General features: G+C 49.9%; 7 protein-coding genes across 7 annotated transcripts; 1 reads left to right on the top strand and 6 right to left on the bottom strand.

Moving 5' to 3' along the window:
• Positions 1–3,648: 3,648 nt before the first annotated feature.
• J4E82_007784 (uncharacterized protein) lies at positions 3,649–4,095 on the top strand (the record flags this gene model as incomplete). The annotated part of the gene is made up of 1 exon (XM_051734026.1): positions 3,649–4,095. The coding sequence occupies one exon, from the start codon at positions 3,649–3,651 to the stop codon at positions 4,093–4,095; it is 447 nt and encodes a 148-aa protein (XP_051586195.1).
• Positions 4,096–6,112: 2,017 nt separating this feature from the next.
• Positions 6,113–7,048, bottom strand: J4E82_007783 (uncharacterized protein; the record flags this gene model as incomplete). Its single annotated transcript, XM_051734025.1, has 1 exon — positions 6,113–7,048. One exon carries the CDS (start codon positions 7,046–7,048, stop codon positions 6,113–6,115), a length of 936 nt encoding a protein of 311 aa, XP_051586194.1.
• A 292-nt stretch (positions 7,049–7,340) lies between these two features.
• On the bottom strand, positions 7,341–9,519 carry J4E82_007782 (uncharacterized protein; the record flags this gene model as incomplete). Its single annotated transcript, XM_051734024.1, has 3 exons — positions 7,341–8,524; positions 8,573–9,447; positions 9,512–9,519. 3 exons carry the CDS (start codon positions 9,517–9,519, stop codon positions 7,341–7,343), a joined length of 2,067 nt encoding a protein of 688 aa, XP_051586193.1.
• A 2,472-nt stretch (positions 9,520–11,991) lies between these two features.
• On the bottom strand, positions 11,992–12,368 carry J4E82_007781 (uncharacterized protein; the record flags this gene model as incomplete). Its single annotated transcript, XM_051734023.1, has 2 exons — positions 11,992–12,047; positions 12,107–12,368. The coding sequence occupies 2 exons, from the start codon at positions 12,366–12,368 to the stop codon at positions 11,992–11,994; spliced, it is 318 nt and encodes a 105-aa protein (XP_051586192.1).
• Positions 12,369–14,405: 2,037 nt separating this feature from the next.
• Positions 14,406–15,224, bottom strand: J4E82_007780 (uncharacterized protein; the record flags this gene model as incomplete). The annotated part of the gene is made up of 1 exon (XM_051734022.1): positions 14,406–15,224. One exon carries the CDS (start codon positions 15,222–15,224, stop codon positions 14,406–14,408), a length of 819 nt encoding a protein of 272 aa, XP_051586191.1.
• A 515-nt stretch (positions 15,225–15,739) lies between these two features.
• On the bottom strand, positions 15,740–16,267 carry J4E82_007779 (uncharacterized protein; the record flags this gene model as incomplete). The annotated part of the gene is made up of 1 exon (XM_051734021.1): positions 15,740–16,267. One exon carries the CDS (start codon positions 16,265–16,267, stop codon positions 15,740–15,742), a length of 528 nt encoding a protein of 175 aa, XP_051586190.1.
• A 1,656-nt stretch (positions 16,268–17,923) lies between these two features.
• Positions 17,924–18,925, bottom strand: J4E82_007778 (uncharacterized protein; the record flags this gene model as incomplete). The annotated part of the gene is made up of 3 exons (XM_051734020.1): positions 17,924–18,366; positions 18,417–18,712; positions 18,768–18,925. 3 exons carry the CDS (start codon positions 18,923–18,925, stop codon positions 17,924–17,926), a joined length of 897 nt encoding a protein of 298 aa, XP_051586189.1.
• Positions 18,926–19,229: the final 304 nt, after the last annotated feature.

The following is a 19,229-nucleotide window of genomic DNA, read 5'->3' as shown; positions in this document are numbered from 1 at the left end:
GCTGACCTATCACCTGTATAGCACAACAACGGGAGCTGTACGACGCGTGGATCCGTTTCGATAAACATCCACAGAATATACGCAATCGGAGCAAAATTGAGTTTGAGTCTTTCGTCTACATGGTTCGTCTTCGTCTCCAAGCTTCCACATGATAGGTAGGTAAAGAATCTTCAAGAGCAAGTTACGGCAATCGCAGGCCAAGCGCCATCCAAGCGACGCCGCTGGTCACCTGTACAAGGAGAGGAGACAGTACCAGCGAAGAAAGCGATGCCTGACTCTCCTGGTAAACATGCGAGTGGTCAGAGAGTGGTTGATCGGAGCAGCAGTTGAGTACCAATCTAGTTCGAGGACTGTTCCCACTGACTGTGTTTGAGGGATTGGTGTCGGGAGTATGATAAGGGAGTAGGTTGGCGGCTCCATTTCAGACTGATGCCTGGCATTGTTTTGCGTCGATCATTAAAATCGTACTTTCAAGGACAGAGTTTATCCCGGCAACTGCATGTAGATGACGGCATGCATACTTGGAGTATGTCCCTGGAAGCAGTACACGGCAAGTACTAGATTCGTAGCCCAAAGAATGTATTGCCATCACGAGGGCTCGCTGTGCCGTCGACCCATATTCTCGTACCCATGCTCTTGGCCTCCTTGTAGCGGCGGACTCATGAGAAACGCAGGTGTGACTGGTGTCGGTAACTCTGTTAGGTATATGTTCGTCATTCTGGTTCCGACAAAGGTCGTTCTCGCCGTGCTAGGTGTCACTGGCTCAAAGCCTTTCCATAGCTTGGCCTGCCGGTATCGTCTTGCTGGCTGTGGGCGACGGAGTCTCCATGCGCGGTGAAGTAATAGTACTATAGTCAGGATGAATATGGTACCGACAATGCCTATAGCGACGCCGATTCCGATGGCGGTTGGGGTAGAGAGCGAGTGGCTGTTGTCTGCATCGGAGTTTGCTAGCGACGTCGTGATGATCTGAGCGGTGCGACGATTTAACGAAGGCAAGCGGACGGTAGATTTCGCAATGGTGGACAGCATGGCCATTACTGTGCTTGCGTACTCGACCTGGCTGTCGCAACGTTGGTACACAAATTGGAACCATCAACAAAACTATTTAGGTAGGCCATGAGCCAAATTATGCAGATAGAGCAAGATTGCAGCCAACGAAAGCCTTCACCACAAAGCTGAGCACTACATTCGAGTCGTATGCAACTAAGCGCCATCTGCGTGGATCTCAATCGATCACAGCCTTGGTAACCCACATGTGGAAGCCTCCTGCGCTTGCGGCAAATCGTGCCTACATTGACATGAAAGGTGTGGCTTAGTGAGTTCATGGGTTGACAGACTCATTTCTTCAGAAGTCATCGCACTCGATCAGGCTCTGGAAGCTGCTCCAAAAGTGGTGATAGCGATCCATCACTGCGTTCTCGTGCGACTTCGAGAGGGCATTGTATTAAATTGGCCCTGTGCAAACCTGAGCGAAATGCGTCCAAAAGCGGTTGAAATTAGACAAAACGGGCGTGGAAAAGCGAGACGAGTGCCCGAAAAACACAAGTTCCCGACTCAGTGCGTTCCTCTGGCGCTTGAGGCGGGCCGCACAAATTCTTATTCGATGTTGTTGCGATGCGCTGTCACACATGATGTTGGTGTATAGCCTCAGCGGCTACGACGACACCCTCTGTATTTAGCTTCGGGCGTCCCAAGTCTGAAAAGATATGGTAGCGGCCTTTTATAGATAATCAAGCCATTTACGAGAGTGTTGATCAACAACTTTGGGGGACAGGACGAGAAGTAGAAGTGTATCTCCGAATATGCTTGTGAAATCGAGGAAAGCTTGCGCATATTGGCTGGTAATCGCCAAGTTGGACTATCCAATCAAGTAGATAAGCGAATTGGGCGCTAACCAAAGATGCCAGCGACGGATCAACGTCTCTTGTACAACCAAGTCAGCTTGACTACGAGACGACCAGTCAGCCCACTCGGTAGCTTACCTACGAACACTACGGCAGCCATCAGCTTAGCGGCTGCAGGAATCTAAATCAGCCGGACCTGTAAGACCGAAGCGACATGTGCTCACTACGACGTATCGAAGCGTCTCTAGTAATGATGAGAGGGGGTCCACGTGTTCGTGGGAAAGAAAATGTGCTTAGCACGCGTCTCGTGGCATAATACCTGCTATGGCATTTGTCAAAGCGAGCGTCGTGGGGGCGAGGGAGATACTTTTAGTCATGGCAATGCCAAAGCGCGCGGCAAAAGAGGAGATGGACTGCGTCGGCGCCGGAAAAACATCGTGACTCGAACCACGATGAGGGAACAAGAGTGACATCAACAACGCGCGTCGGGAATACGAGACGACGATCAAAGATGAAGATGTTCTGATGAAATTCTACGGCAAATGAGAGAATCCGGTGGGCTAGAATTAGGGTACCGGCAAGAACGGGCTTGGCGCTAATCGAGCAGGGTTGCAACGCGAATACCCGAGTAGGGATGCGTGGCCAGGCACCACCAATCTCAACTTGCCGCCTCGAATTCATGGTCTGCTCGAACCACCATATTCATCCAAGATTACTCTTCGTCATAGTTGTCGGCTCGGCTTCTCCAGTGACGTGCGCCCCGGTTTCGGGGGAGCGTTGGCCGTCTCAGAAATTGCTGGCCTCGGAAGACGAAAGAAGGCCGGAGAATGACGACATGCTTGTCTCATAGTCGCCCTGGAACGCAAAACACGCACCCAGCTCCGGGGGACCCAATCGATGCGGCGGTGACGGGGATGGTTGCCTTGACAGCAGGTGGGTCACGCATGTACAGCATCGTGGTACAGATGCAGAGAGCTGAGCATCGAGACACGAAAACGTCGGGCTAAAGAGAAGCGTGCTGCTGGTTGCCAGAGCGGTCAATGGCTGGACGTGGGCCCAATTGAACCTGCATTTCAGGGACCTGAAGTTCCACCTCGCGTTAAATCGCGCTGGCGGTGGTCGGAAAGCTTGGCCAGACGACAAGACAAGTGCTTACTTGTTTCAGAGTGAGTTGATCACCGCAACGCTGGAAATAGCATCTGGCACGCCTCAGCGTGGCCCGGAGTGGCGTATGGGCAACTGCAACTGCATGGCCTCGCTGTCTGTTAGTCAGACGGGGCATTGCAGGACGACTGCAGCAGGGCTTGGATGCTTCAAGGCACCGCCTCCCGCCCCGATTAATCTCGATACAGTGCACGACGGACGAATTGGAGAGGCCAAGCAAGACGTCATAGACCAAGACGGTGAAAGAGCCCCGGATCAAGCTTCTCTGGAAAAAGCAGGAACGGGTGCCGATGACTGGGATGAGCTGCGATAGTTTGCCGCATCTAGTCAAGCACAAGGCCAGTGCGGGCCATGTGGCGTCACTGGCCAGTTATTTCCTTGCATTACGTGGCTAAAAAATGTGGAGGAGGCGCAACCGAGCAAGGGCCGCGACCGCTGTGTTTGTTGCTGGCTGCTGGGGCTATGGCGAATGGCGACATGAAAGCACGCTAGCTGTTATGCACTCACCTGGTATAAGAGCCCTCACTTCGCCCTGCCCTCTATCCCCCATCCACAACTCACACACACTCTCCACATCAAACAAACTACTTTCAACTCTTATCCACCCAACCAAACCCACCAAACCACCACCATCAAGATGCGTTTCTCCACCATTGCCACCGCTGTCATCGCCGCCGGCGTTGCCAACGCCCAGGTCGACTCCATCATCTCCCGTGTCACCTCTGCCGTAGGCGGTGTCCCCTCTGACATCGGCTCCGTCGTCAGCTCCATCACCTCCGACATTGGCTCCGGTGTTGCATCCATCACCAGCGACGCCGCCTCTGGTGCTTCATCTGTCGCCTCTTCCATCGAGAGCGACGCCTCCTCTGTCCTCAGCAGCCTTGCATCTGAGGCCTCCACTGCTACTGGCTCGCGTGCCTCTGAGATCGCATCTGCTACCAGCGCTATTGCCAGCCGTGCTAGCTCTGCTAAGTCCGCTGCCAGCTCCGCCGCCGCCAGCGCTACTGGTGCCGCTGACTACAACAACGTCCCCGCCATGGGTGCCGTCGCTGGTGGTCTCCTCGCCATCGCTGGTCTCTTGTAAGCAGCTCGACCTGCAAGGGTTTCCTTCGACTCCGGACATGAAAAGTCTCTTTCGACAGTTTCTTTCATCGGCTAGCGACATCAGCCACGAGCTGAACACGCTTCGTCTCTTATGAGACATTTGCGGGATAGGAATGGTTCGCGGCAATACTGGAGAATATCCAGTCGGTCTATAAACTTATAATAAGTCATTTCAATGAAACATTCAAAATACCCATAATATTGCCTGCTTTGGGCTATTTTCCATATGCTTTGCTTCAATTCACCTGTGATGTTTGTTCCATCATTTACTCATTGTACTTTAGCTCAAAACTTCATGTTTCTTTGTATGGACCTCGAGTTCAGCCGCATTCGTTTGTTGTCATGGAACATTGCAGCTGCGATGCATGGTGTGAGGTTCTCGCTAATGACGTAGGGACGCGTAACCACCTCGGTGGCGTTTTCCGAGACCAAAATTAGCCTGGTTCCATATGCACTCCGCATCCGCGCATGAAAATCCTTTGTCTAAATCCGTCCAACCACCTCACCACCGCTGATCAGACAGGAGTCGCGACACGTCAGTAGAATCGAATTTTCCGCCTGGCGTATTGGAGCCTTGGAAAGGATGTCACCCAGTCCGACGACTTGCACTTGTTAACATGCGGGAAATATACATGAGACGCGACGCTTGGGCGACACAGTGGCTGGCTCTGGGCTCGTGGCACGGCCAAAAAATGATCCCCGACATGCATTCACCCGGGTGATCTGCATTGCGACACCGCAGCGTTGCATACACCCGCCACACTTTCGGTGCGCCTCCGGGGGTACCTAGTCAATCTTCTCAACAATGATCAACGCGGAGAAAGTTCCTGGGGAAATGGACGGCAGACTACGCGTTCGAAAGAGCGATGCAATGACCAATGGTTTCCTGGTCGCGCCATTAGCTACGAAAATATAATACAGGTGGATGAACGACTGCGGCTCATATGGAATTGCTTTTCCGTAGCGCTTCGCTGTTCCTGGACAATCGCAATAAAAACGGCGCACGGTATATGGAGACAACAGAGTCACGACACTATTCACGGGCGACATTGTTCAAGTACATGATGCAACACTCGCTTGATCTGAAAAGCAGTTCAAAGCTTCTTGACTTTGCATAACTTCACCAGCAGATCTGACAGGTCACCTCAACACACGCAGTAGTAATAGCGTTCCGACCATCGCTGACATTTCACATACATCATCAGCAACTAAGATCGCAAGTACAGCAAACATGTCCAAGGTGTCCGGTTTCTCATGGCCGCAACTCGCCCACGCGAAGCTTTTCGGCCGGTCCGAGTCCAACTCTACTCCTGACCAGCCCCTCATGATCGTCATTGGCATAGGCACTGCAGTTCTATGCATTACCATCGCTTACACATTGTTATTCTTTGGACTTAGATGGCGCAAGGCTCGCGCAGCCCAACGGCGTAAAAGTACCGAGGGTGAAATCAAGACTATCGAGCTCGTAGACCATGAGCATTCTTGTGGCGGTTCTTCACCATATGTCGGTGATGACCATCAGGGCGGTCACATAGGAGATAGTCGCAGTGCGCGTTCATCATCCGAACTGCCTGCACACTATAGTCGCGTGATTAAAGAGGATGGGAAGCATGACTTTGTGGAAATCGACATAAGCAGTGGGAAGGTCGGAGAATAGTTTGTGGATGGATAATGATAGACTGAAATGGATGTATAACACCTGGCTGTTCCGTGTTATCACAAAAGCCTAGGTAGGCTGTTTATGTGAATAATACGGCATTGGCGAGATTGAGTATCATGAACATGACAAACGTATCTACATAACGAAGTTGCACAGCTTCAACGTCCAGTAATTAGTTTCCGGCACCCACTCGCAACCAAGTCCCAATAAAGAACTACAACGCTCATCAAGGCAATGTCAATGCAACGAAAATCCATGTTAGCATTGCGCGATGATGGAGAAGCAGATAACACGCCATTGTTATCGTCTAGATAACTTCTACAAACTTATGATCGCTCTATACCTCAACACCCCGATAGCCCCTCTGCAGTCTCCCCGCGCGTCTCTGCTGCGTCTCCATCTGCTGCGGCAGCACCAGGGGAAGCGGAACAGGTGGGTTATCGCCACTCGAGCGCGCAGGACGATAAGACTTGTAGCCCTCTCCAGCACCAGAATGAAGGACATCCGGACGCGGATACGTGTCGTCTGACCGTGAAGGTAAACGTTCGCGACCATTTTCATCGTCGTCGTGGTGTTTGCCACAACAGCCGCCGAAACAATCACATACGTTGATGCCACGGGAAGCAGCGAGAAGAGTGTAGATGATGAGGCCGAGGATGATGAGGCCAAAGATGGAGCCAACGACTATTCCGCCGATCTTCCCTGCGCTTAGCCAGGGTCCGGCGTTTGCTTCTGGATGTGAAGTCTGGGTTGGGACAGTGGTAGCTGTGGTTGCTGATATTCTGGCGGAAGTTGTACTAGAGATGCCATCAGTAGTGCTGGAAATCGGGGAAGACAGCTCTATAGTGCTAAGTTTTTTAGGTGGTTGTTCACTACTCGTCCGCGTTCCTGCTGTGGTCGATGGGACTGTGGGCGGCAGCGATAAGGTATCAGGTTTAGTTGATGTTACGGTAACTGTGGGAGTCGGTTCTGAAGTTATGAGAGCTATCGACGTAACGAACTGGATCGATGTAACAAGAGGCGGTGGCGGCGGCTTTGCCTCGTCTTGACGGGCTATCAAAGTGACGGAAGAGGCCGATAGTAGTAGATTGTTTGTGGCAAGGTTTAGATCATTGAGTTGGGAGACGGCAAGAAGGCTTGTAGCCGTAATGACAGTATTTAACGGAAGGTACATGATGAGCGGCAGGGATGGGGTGTGTGTTGCGAGGGGAGAGAAGAAAAGCACCAGTTCTACTGTGTCAAGCTCGAGAGACTTGCCGCTGTGTGCTGACATACAACATAGTGAAGAATGTTCTCAAGGACTTTCATAATAGCCTAAGTTTTTCACATGTGGCAGCTAATCACGCCAGAATTTCTCGACATATGGAAGAGTTCATTCAATGCCGGCACCAGATCTCTGCATACCGTTGATTGATGACGTTACCAAAGCCTAATAGAATGTGGTATACGTGGTGTCTGTTGTAGCAAGAGGACTTATGACTGACAACAACGTTTACATTAAACTCTCTCGCCAACAACTGGGTGTTGAGGAAACAGTGTTCTTCTGCCCTCGAAATCAGCTTGTCCTACATATCACCAACGCCGCCCAGTAGGGCCGTAGGTTCCTCAAGGACAATCGGGCAAACATCGAGCCCCACGCCGTATGCATTAAACGTCATGTTTCCATCATCATCGATCTCGATCCATCTACGATTGAGCAAATCTCCATCTTGCGCCCTATCGAAGAAGTTTTGTGGCGCAAATACGATGCTAGAATACGCCTCCGTGTACAAAGTCACAGGTACATCTTCACTCCTAGTGTAATGATGCATGCCGAGGTTGAACCAGATAACTAAATCTTCAGCTTCAACTGATTCGCCGTCAAAGAATTTGCTAAAGTCTTGCTGCGGTGCGAAGGGGAGGTTGATGTTCTGGACACTGTTGGCGAAAGGCTCGTTGTCGTGCTGGCGTGTAACGGCAAGATGCGACTTGGCAAACTCGGAATTTTTAAGCGACCAGGGTGAGTTGAGGGTCGAGAGGTGGATGTCAGAGCGGCCAGGTACGAGACGGTAGCCACGCTTCTCACCCCAGGCATTTGTAGCATTTGGGTTCAACACGACGTACATGGCCTGGTTGTTGGGAGCCCAGTTGAACTGTTGCTCTTCACCCATATATGTGACGTTCATCTCCATTTGTTCGAATTCGCCGAGCTCGGGGAACCATGGCTGAGATTGGTTGACAGCTACCAACTCCGACACTTGAAGTGAGTTGGCAGCACCAACTATGTCAAAATCCGCCTTGTATGTAACAATGTGATCGTGAAGTGAGCCTTGGGTAGCTTGTTGGATCCTCGGTCCGAACTTCGCCTGTGCCGGATAGTAGAAGCTAGATTGCAGATACCCGGATGCACGCACAATTACTTCAAGGGAGCCGTCCATATGGAAGGAATAGTCGAACATGTAGTCGTAATTACCAACAGTTGCAATCGCGCGGACGATTAACCCAGCGCCCTTCACGCTACCGAGGTTACTGAAGCCGTAGTCGTTGGATGCACCTGTACGATGGCGTGAGAGAGGAAAATTCATGTCGGTTTCGAAGATGCAAATTGCGTTGGTGTTGACTCGCGTTGTGTTGTAGGATGGGTAAGTGATGTTCCAGAATGTCGATCCCCATGGGCAGTCGAAGCCTTCCACCAAGCTTCCCATCTCAGTACCGAGTTGGTAGTAAGTATCGTGGTATACTGTATTAGCAGCTTTGGGCTGGTTGCCACCTTGGGGTACTCAGCTTCTATCTTATGAGTGATAAAAGAAATACTTACCGTATTGCGCAGTGGCTTCTTGCATTGACAGCTCGTATAGAATGCGTTCGCCCTTGAATTTGATGTCATAGAACATGATGCCAAGTGTTCGTGAGAACGACATGTAGAACGACCAACCCATGTACTCAACGTATTGGTTCTCCTTGTCAAGTTTGTATCGCTTTCCACCAATCTCAAGAGTGCTTGGTGCTAAACGCTCTTCGAGGTCTCGCACACCCAACTCTGGCTTGTAGTCGACTAAAGCCCAACTTGCGTCAAGAGTCTGGTCGTATTCCATAGCAAGCTCGCCTGCCTCGAATGCAGCCCGCAACTCTGCGATAGTGGGGTAAAACTTCTCGTTTGTAACGAATCCTTTCAGCGAGTAGAGAGAAGGATCAGTGCCAGTACAGTCGATCAAAAGATAGAAGTCTAAAGGTGTCATGTAGGTTGCTGGACCTGGAAAACGGAACATGATGTTGCGAAATGCGCTAGTACCGTCGAAAGAGAGGGGCGTGCCGGAGGTTAACGAGAGATTCGACCTTTCGTCACTTGATCCGTAGTATACACCTCCTTGGAAGAGAGCAGCCGTTATGTCTGATATATTCGACATGATGGATGCGATGAGTGGATCCGTCGCACTTGATCTTGGGCCATCAAAATACCGGGCGTTGTAAGGCACAGAACCACCAGCACCGCCATTGTAAAGATAGTCCAACTTCTCTATCGTGGTTTCTGAAGATACTGGAAGAGGGCCAATCATGTATTCCTGGGAGTCTGGCTCAGCTTTCCCGCCTTCGAAAATGATAGCACGTGCATATTTGGCAGGCATCGCTGCGTCACCGTCTATGTACGGTAGCACCTCACTCTTGTTGGTATGTAACGCATCTATCCAGAACCTGGTACCTGTTAGCAAGACCTCATTATTTGATATGTAACTTACACGTAGTTGTCTGTTAGTACAGCCTCATTGGGATCAGTAAGGTTCAGGCCGGCCGTCGGAGAATGGAGCAAAGTCCAAACAGCAAGATTCTCTTCCGGCGTCAGGGGAGCCCATGGGTTGAGCTTTGGTGCTACTGTAGTCGTAGCAGCCTCTGCCAAGCAGGAATATGCCGTTCCATTATCGATTCGTTTGTCGAAGTAATCACGCACTACTCTTCGATCATATCCAAGAAAGGGCACAGCGGAAGAGCTGACTGTACCGAGAAGAGCGGCTGAGGTAAGGAAAGAGCAACGCATATTCATCAACGATTTACCTGAGGGATCATAGGCAGTTTCCAATAATCCTCCTGTGCTTTATACATTCTTGGGATCATTGCGGACCAGATAGGCCCCGAGTGACTTACAGCAATGACAATGAACAGAGATGGTATCTCAGGCTTACAAGATGATAAGAAGAGAGATCATACCTTGTAGGGGGCCTGTAGGGAATAGGATCCACTCAACCAGGCCGCTTCCGGTGAAAGGCGCAGCCCGGCCATCTCTACGTTTAACAGACCACGTTCTTTCTATGCTCTGTCCGAGACTTGGTCTCAAATCCTTTGTCCGTACTGGTCTTGGGTGTATTAGAATGCAATCTCTCTACTTCTCTTCGCTGGTTTCCAAGCAATGTTGGATGCAATGCGTTGTTCATACATATGGCGATTGTTCCGAGACTGCCGTAAAGTTGGGAATGCTTGGTATGCTCGTTGCATGAGGCTATCACCGGAAAGGAAGCCATAGCCATAGCTTGTAGTCGATTTACCTCGCGGAAAGGTGGGGTAAAGGCTTCAGTATATCTTATCGCTGCGAGATAGCGTTGTTGCATGTGCCAAGCCACTCCCCGCATCTATCATTGGGAGCAACGAGCACTGCCAAGATCGAGAAATCAGTAACGCCGAGAGAGTAAGTGGTGGCCGAATAGTCGGGCAGGTACGATGGGGAGTTTGCTGTAGAACGCCTCGCTTGTGAATCCCGAGCATACGTCCTTGGGCGTCTCGGGCGCCAGCGCTCCGGATAACGTCCATGGATGGTCAGAAGTAAGTTTGTAGTGAGCATTGATCATCGTATTACAACAGCCTGTGAAATTATAAACGATAAAAAGCAGCGAGCGATAGTATCCGAATGCGTGGATTTCGGGGGACTTCAAATCAACGGAACCGTCTGACTAGGGAACGCGTGACGCGAACTGAGTTGGTCGTGTAGCTCGACGAAGCTCAGCCAAAAGTTATAAAGGTTGAGTTTGGCTTTAAAATTGTGCATAGGCGGGATTGAATTAGAGGAGGATGGGGCGGAGAAGATAATGATAAGGTGTATCAATGATCTGTTCAAGAGGACGCGACGCGACGCGAGACGACAAGCCGAGCCGGCACCGCAGTGACGTCACTGGCATACATGCATGAGCGTGCAAACGATCGCTTCACCGTCTGCTTTCCACAACCATACCAATGCTGCATGAGCATACCCATCGCCTCTAACACATGCGATCTCTCCAATACTTTCTGTGGAGTTACCATTCGCACCGGGTTGACGCCATACACTCTTACTGCAAGAGTGAGGACTTTCCCTCATCTCGCTTCCGTCTTGCACCTGCAATGAGCGACAGAGACCGCCCGACTGCATCTTCTGTCTCTTTTGCCTTTTGTACGCGAATCGATTCGTCTATGTTGTTCTGAATAGGCGCGCCGGGCTCGTTAGTTGAAGGCCACCCGGCAATTCCGTGGCTAGCTGCAGGCTGATCATTGGCCGATGCCAGGTGAGCATTATCGTCATCATCAGACTCATTCCCAACCAGAGTTTCAGCTTCAGAATCATACTCCACTTCATCATATGCGGGTCGTATATCAGATAAAGCTGTGGTTTTGGAAGGTTGAGGCGCGCGAGCAGTCGAAGCAGCATGAGCGGTCATGTTGAGTGATTTCGTGGTGCTATGATGGGAGGAATGTTAGGCTTGTATCTTGCGCTACGAGCCTACATTTAGTGATTATATGTCCAGAGAGCTGAGTTGAACAACACGGGATTTCTGCAAACAACAAAGAACGAAACGAAAGGGAGATCCAAACGCGCGACACATCGTTCACGATGACACCCAGAACAACACGACATGCCGTGCCAAACGGAGGAGGTACACAGCTACATATCACAACTGCTGTTATGTGGACATTGTCTACGACACGCTGCAGTGTTTCGTGAAGCTTTATTCGCGTTTGGACTGGCTTGCATGGCGATTGCGATTGCGTTCAGCTAAACTCTACTTGGATTGCAGCGCACATCCTCACTCCTAACCGGCCTGGAATTGGCTTCGTGAGTCCTCGCAAGGTACACCAAACGTCCATCATACAGAACGAAGCAAAAGCACTCATAACACCTCCTTGGAATTCTAGACACCGATAGGCCCATCTTCGCCTACACTAGCATTTGTGCTGCCAGCAGCCACTTGATAAATGCTTGCGCTTGCATCCATGTCACCAAGTTTGAGCACGATACTTCGCAAGCCTTAGCATTTTTTCTGCTTCTTTGACTGGATATGCGGTATGATCAGTCTACGCCTTACGTGCAGTTCGTATGGATGCGACATACCCTTCTTCTCGCATTCTTCGTACTTCTTTTTGGCCTCTTCATATTTTTCCTTTGCCTTTTCAAATTCGTTTTGTGCCTCTACATGCGATCGTGTTGCCTGTTCGACAGTGCCCGGCAGGTCGTAGTACTGGGTGTCAAAGCTGCTATTCCACCCGTATCCGCCCACACCACCAAAGTTTGCTGCTATATCAAAAGCCGGGTAGTTGTCATATTGCCACCCGAAACCTCGTTTCTGTCGCCTGTAAGGAGCCATCTGATACATTGCTATGAGGTGACTTCGATAAAAGGAGACGATAATCTTACAAAACGAAGCAACAGATGAAGGTAGAATGATATGCGAAAATTCGCGAGAAGAGGACGGGTGAGCTAGAACTGATTTTATACCACACTTGGAGCATGTCTGGAGCACACAGAATGCTCCACGTGTGCTGGAAGCAGGATTTGTCCATACAGCGGGAGTTGAGTTGGCTTCACGGTCACCAGTGCCACTCAAACGTTTCGTATCGTGAGCCTTGGCTTAGAACATCCATAGAATCCGTGGCGTTCTACCAATGATGGATCAGCGTTAGCAGCGCGCGAGTGCTCTGCTGTTAGAAGCTATCCTTCGTTTACGCGGGCTCCCCGACGTAGGCGGAATCATAGCCACGTAATATGACTCTAGCCGACAGCTCACAAGATTGAGCAAACAACGCAACCGCGTCCACCACGACAAAAATGAACGCGTGCGTTGACGACCGGCTGTACTGAGATGCCACGGGACGACAGATTTTGTGCATTACTTTGGAGGATTCGAAGCCTATGCGAGACGCAACACGTATTGCTAGCGGCGTTCACCATTCTTTTTGGTAAGGGAGACAGTTTCCCGTGTTGGTCTCGTTTAGGCAAACTGCCGATGGACTTACGCAATTGTTATCACGGCTGTCGATCTGCCGATGGATTGTTACTCAACATATGGGTGGGGTATCGATACTATCGTTATTGTGTTACACTGCCGGATGTACCACAACGTACGCCTAAGCGATCCGAATACTACAAGTGAAGAGCTAACGTTTGGTATGCGGAGGAAATGTCCGCGATTCATGATCTCGGATACTAATCGCGCATCGGCGATTCTGCCCTATTCGCCTCACTCTTGACATTTTCCTTCTCCAAATGATCGCAATTGACACTCCGCTGCTTAATGCTAACCAGATTACACCTGATTACGTCACATTTGATCTCTCATACCTGCTTTAGTTACTGTCCTATCAGTTTGGTACTGTATACAGCAAGAGATCCTGAGATCCATATCGCCACTGGAGACGAACAGCACATATGTCCAACGCGTTCTCATCCAATCACGCTTATTCTGCGAATACCCGTAATACATCTTAGCACCGCTGATCGCTATGGACCTCGTACTCTCTACGTTGGTCGCAATTCTCTAGTTATGCTCGTCAACCGACAGTGCATCGTATACGAATGGATCGCCGGTTCCCGCAACATCATGATATGTTCCAAATGTTGATGTTCCGTGAAGTAAACTTGGTTACGACATGTGGAAACCTCGGCGCATGATATTCTGCTGCCAATGCAGCATCGGCTTACATAATCCGCCTCTTGTTCTATCACCGTTAGATACTGGAATCATAAGCTTTAGATTTGATCCTGTTACATATATCGTTACGATGTTCACACTGTATCTCAAGTTACATGGAAGACTTGGCTCACCTGCCGAAGTTCCATGCCATTCTACGGAGTATCTCATATTGGCCCAAATAGCTACTGCCGATGTTATACTCCACTGTCTCACACAATGGCCTCGCATCCTCAAGCATCTCCCCCCTGTCGTTCTTCGCGCATTTTCTCTCTTTCTTCTTGCCACTGCTTCCTCCTTGTCTTCATATCCTCCATCATCGCTCGCATATCGTTGTGAAGATTATCGCTCATACACACCCAGTCATGTGGGGTGTGTATTTGCGCCCTTGCGGACGTGCTTCGTTTATATTGATGCTGGTATGGCTGGGCATCAAGCGGAAGATAATATGGTGATGCGCCGGATCTCTGGTAGTAAGACATTGTTAGTGTGTAGTAGGTTTTCTGCGGCGAGCGATGTTATACTAGTAATAATACTAATGAATTACAGCTAAGGAGTGTTCCTGGGTCTACAGCAGATACATGTGTGAATGACGACGCGTCAATAACGGACAAAGACAAACGAATGAGCGAACGCCCGCCGGCAACACATTGGCAAATGACGCTATAAGGATTGCCGAAGCGAAAAATGGACGCCGCGACATACGCATGTTCACATCATAAACTACGGCCTATAGTAAAACTGATGCAGCAGGCGAAGTCTTTCTCTCAAGGTCGCTACGTCTTCCTCAATCCTTCTACTCCTGCTAAAAGTATCGGCCCACATTTCGAATAGCTCAATTGGTTCCTCTCGAAGAGCCAGATCCCTATCGACAGCACGTGGCATAGCAATCGGAACTCGTACGTTCGGTCCACGGTTCCTCGCTGGCATCGTGTGATGAGGACGCGTAATATGACCTACACCTCCAGCACTGCGACTATAGGAGTAGCCATCTGATACGGCGCCTCTCGGGTACAAGCTGTCAAAGTAGCCATTGGTGGAGGCATGTCCTGGTTGACAGTAATGTGGACGACGTGGGACGAAATCTCTAGGAGCCCTTCCAAGGAACTGAGACCAAGCTTCGGCTTCAGTCACGGGTAGCGAGATGACTGGGGCGGTGTGCGAGACGTTTTTCAAGATGATGGTGGGAGGCGGTGGTATAGGGACTGCGCTGTACTGACGCGGAGCCTGTGGACGCTGTGGTGGCCCAACCGCTACAGAACGGAATTGTATTGAAGGCAGTGATGGTAGCTCATAACGCTCACTGTGCTCATACCCCTCAGCAGTGGATTCTGAATCATCGGGACTGGCGTCATTCGTATTCTCTTCTTCCTCGTTATCCAGACGCAACCCTGCCATTCGTTCGTAGGCTAAGTATGCGTCGATGGTGTCTTGACGAAATCCCTCGGTATTGTCGTTCTCGACTGCAGCATCATCGACCTCGACGGATGGTGCTGGAGGGTACTGTTCTTGAGCTTTCTTTGATGTCTCGCGAGGACTCATTATTGCGGAGATCTTTGAGATGTTGGCTTTCCGGAATGTAAGTGTTATTGTGTCGATAAGACAATTCGTAAAGATCTTGGATGAGTTATACTTATGCTGAAAGACCTCCTCATCAGCAACCACACTAGACGACGATAGTATGGGGTTTGCTTCACAAGCAGTAAGCGAACGACTTCCACTTACTCCTGGTGTTTGAAGCAAATAGGGGACGTTCGTAGTGGACCATGTGAGATATCATGCAAACGACGTGTGAGTGGTGGCCTGCCCACTCTTACTACCACTTGTAACTGCCAATTAAGGAGTTGACCACACGACTGCATGGCTAAGGAGTCAGGACACAGCTATGTCGAGATTTTGGTACACCCAAGATAGAAGAAACGTTTGAAAAGTGTTCGGATACACGGTGAATATGTAATCATCGCGGTGTATTCTGATATCTATAAGGTAATGATGCTTATTCTGCCAATCCTTCTTTACACTCAATTCTCCTGGGGAGATTCCCCCACTTGAGGCCTCTAGGTACTCGCAGAAGAGGGTGAAAGCCGTCTGCCCCCTTGACGCTCCAAAATCAAAGCAGCATGCGCATTTCCTAACATGTCCGAGAGATCAGTATTCAACTTCTCAAGGCCATTTATTCTGATGTAGAGAGTATTGAGTACATGCGTGAGCTCGCCAGTCACTGTTTTCAGCTGAGGGGTACTTCTAGTACGGTAACTGTAGGTGATCATGTTTGCAAACACCTCGCGGTCGTGACGACCCGTCGAAGTAATATGCATGGTATCGGCTTGACGCTGTACAAGGGTTGGGAGTGTCAAGGTATCTCCACGGAGCGGCAGCTCGCTATAGATCACCTGATGTTCTTGAGATACCGCTGATTCTGGGAATGAGGTTTCCATGACTGATTCTTCTTCATCGTATCGTTCCTCGTCTTCATGCCGTCGGCGTTCTTCCTCTCGGTCCATAGTAGGTTCTTGGTCGCGCATAAACTCCGCAAAATGCTTGTAGTTGCTTAGGGTTTTGCGATTGTAGTCAGAGCTGGACATTGTGAATGCCGAAATTTAAGTGAAGCCAAAGTAGATAGGAACGAATGTCTTAAGAGGTATGAAGTGGACCAGCAACTCTAATTCTTGGGCTCATTCCCTACTTATATGAAAGCGCTGGAGCGAAAGCGTTCAAAAAGCTTAGTGTTTGATGCGCCACTCCTGCATTGTCCACGTAGCCAGAAGAAAGCGAAGAGGATGGGGCAACTACGACACGTGTTTTCATCAAGTGATTTGTGACAAGAGCACATAAAGTTATTAAAGTACAAACGAAAATCATGTATCCAACTCATGAAATGTATTGTCCTTCCAGTGTGCTATCATCTCCTTGTTGTCGGTCCGCCATTGTCCAGGTGTTGATAATATGACTTCCACCGTTCCTAACGACCCTCCTCAACCCTTTCTTCCATCTCAACCATCATGCGATAAATGATTCTTTGCATTTCCCGATTGTTCTCTCTCCGGTCTTCTTGTCTGTCCCAAGAGTTCTCCATAGCGGCCCTTAGCGTGTCTATGTCTCCTAAACTTTTGTACCAACGCGCAAGTCTCCTACTTGATATAGCGAATGGTTGCCGCATACTTGCTTGGAAATCACGGTTCCGATATAGGATACGTGCTGGCTGTTCTCTGTCGTCTATGCTGCTATCCGAAGAGTTACGATGTAATCGTTCATGGAACCAGTGGGTGAACCTAGCGGATGACATGTTTTGTTATCAAATGTGGAGCGAGAACTTGCGTGTTCTTATTTGGTGGGTTAGAATGGTTCATGTGGAAAGTATAAATAGTCAGGTACACCGAGTTTGCTACACACTAACAGCCTCATACCGAGAAACCCTGAACGCACAAGAGAAGCCTAGAAAGGTCGAATATAGACACGGCGTGACCAAATGACCATCAAACACTGTGACTGCAAGTAAGAGATCAGATCCTACTAAATACAGACTCAGAGCAGAGCCTCCAGCCAACTCAAACCAGGCGATCATGCTACCGGTGTCCTGTTATGGATCGCCCGCTTCAAGCTATCCAACAGGCTTTCCATCTGATCTCGTTTCCTCCTATATGTTGGAGCATCCCCCCTATTACGATTCTCGAGCACTTCAGCGAAGAGGTTCTCGATTGTCGATAAGCTCGTTTGCCAATTGTCTAGCAACGATCTGTCGATGTTGTCGGACGCAACGCGTTGCGCACGTGCTGGCTCAGGTCGTCTTGGAGGTGGAGTAGATGTGCGAAATGCGGAAGGAGCGCGTTGGTTATGACTGCGCTCTGAGAATGGATTAATACGATCCGCCAGTAGAACGGGACCGCTTCTTGTTTCAAGCCGGCCATAATCGTCGAAGTCATAGTAGCCTTCTTCTACTTCTACAGGGCCCAGATCCGGTATCCCATAAAACTTGCCGCCTGGCCAGTAGCTCATGATGATTTTGATAAATTGGTATTCAGAAAGTAGGTTGCTGTTGCAATAGTAGAATGAAGAGGGTGTAATGCGACCGAGGAGGAGACACTTTATATAGCTGAAGTCGGTGGTAAAACGCTGGCAGAACAACCAGAAAGGATAATGAATAACCTGGCGGTGAATCACAACACACGTTGAACGCCAGTTGCAAGGAAGAACATAACGTACATAGACAGTAGAGCCACTGTTGTAGCCTGACGAGACGCTCAAGTGAAGATGATACCCCCATCAATGACAATGGTCTGCCCCGTCATGTAGTCGCTGTCCTTACTGCACAGGAAGCTGACCGTGCTGCTCACATCCTCAGGCACACTTGTTCGGCCTAATGCGATCAACTCATTGGTGTACTTCTTAATCGTGTCCCCCTTCTTCGCGCCTGTCTTTTCACCTAACTTCTCATCAATGAGATCCCACATGGCGGTGCCAACAATACCAGGCGCATACGCGTTCACGGTGATCTTGTGCTCAGCCATCTCCATAGCAAAGGCTTGAGTAAGGCCACGAACGGCCCACTTGGAGGCGCTGTAGTGAGATAAGAGGGCGAAGGGCTTGAAAGCCACGATTGATGCTGCGCCGAGAATCTTGCCGCCACTGCCTTGTTCGATCATCTGCTTCGCTGCGGTAGCATAGCAGTTGTAGACGCCATATACTAGAGACATGTCAATCGATGTTCTCGACACAAAAGCAAGGCAGACTGACCATTCACTTCGAACATACGCTTGAGATCCTGCTCTGTAAGATCGAGCAGCGCCTTGACTTGCGCGATACCGGCATTCGCTACCATGGTGTTTAATGGTCCTAATTCTGAAACAGACGCTTTCACTAGGCCCTGGACCTGGCTCAGGTTCGATACATCGGCGCTATATGAGAAAGACTTGCGCCCTAAGCCTTGTATCTGTTTCACAACTTCGTCGGCTTCAGATTTGTTGGCTTCTATGTCGTTGATGCAGACATCATATCCATCGTTAGCTAGTCGAAGAGCAATGGCCTTGCCGCTGTCGTGATTTAGTCAGGATCATTTCATATGGCCATGAAGTTTATGAGCCTCACATTCCACGAGCAGAGCCTGTTACTATGGCTGTCCGATTTTGATCCGATGCAACTGCGTAACTGCGAGCCCAACGTGTTGTTTGGGGAGCTACTCGTGGTATATTCGCGAATCTCGGGGCAGCTTGCCAGAGTGTCCTTGCTGGAAAACGAAATGACATGATGGTTGCTATCCTGGCGCAATAGAAATTCGAAGGGCAGACGCAAAGACCAGATGAATAACGGTACCTTGGGGATGGCGAAGCGATTAAGCTTCCCCCGCAGCACCCATATGGCCATATACTTACCCAGATCTCCTCATCCCGTATACCGGGAAGCTCACATGGGCTACCCGGACATGCGGAGTACGCGTAGTGTATGCACAACCCCTCTCGTGGTATCACGTCGGTCGCGCGGCGCGAACTTAGGCATCCTGATCGGGTTTAAGAGGCCCGGAAATGACGTCCTCCAGCTTGTCAGCCTAGT

Source organism: Alternaria postmessia (assembly GCF_024291825.1).
Source record: "Alternaria postmessia strain BMP 2775 chromosome Unknown scaffold_56, whole genome shotgun sequence".
Lineage (NCBI taxonomy): Eukaryota > Fungi > Ascomycota > Dothideomycetes > Pleosporales > Pleosporaceae > Alternaria > Alternaria postmessia.
This window is presented reverse-complemented; position numbering and strand designations above follow the sequence as displayed.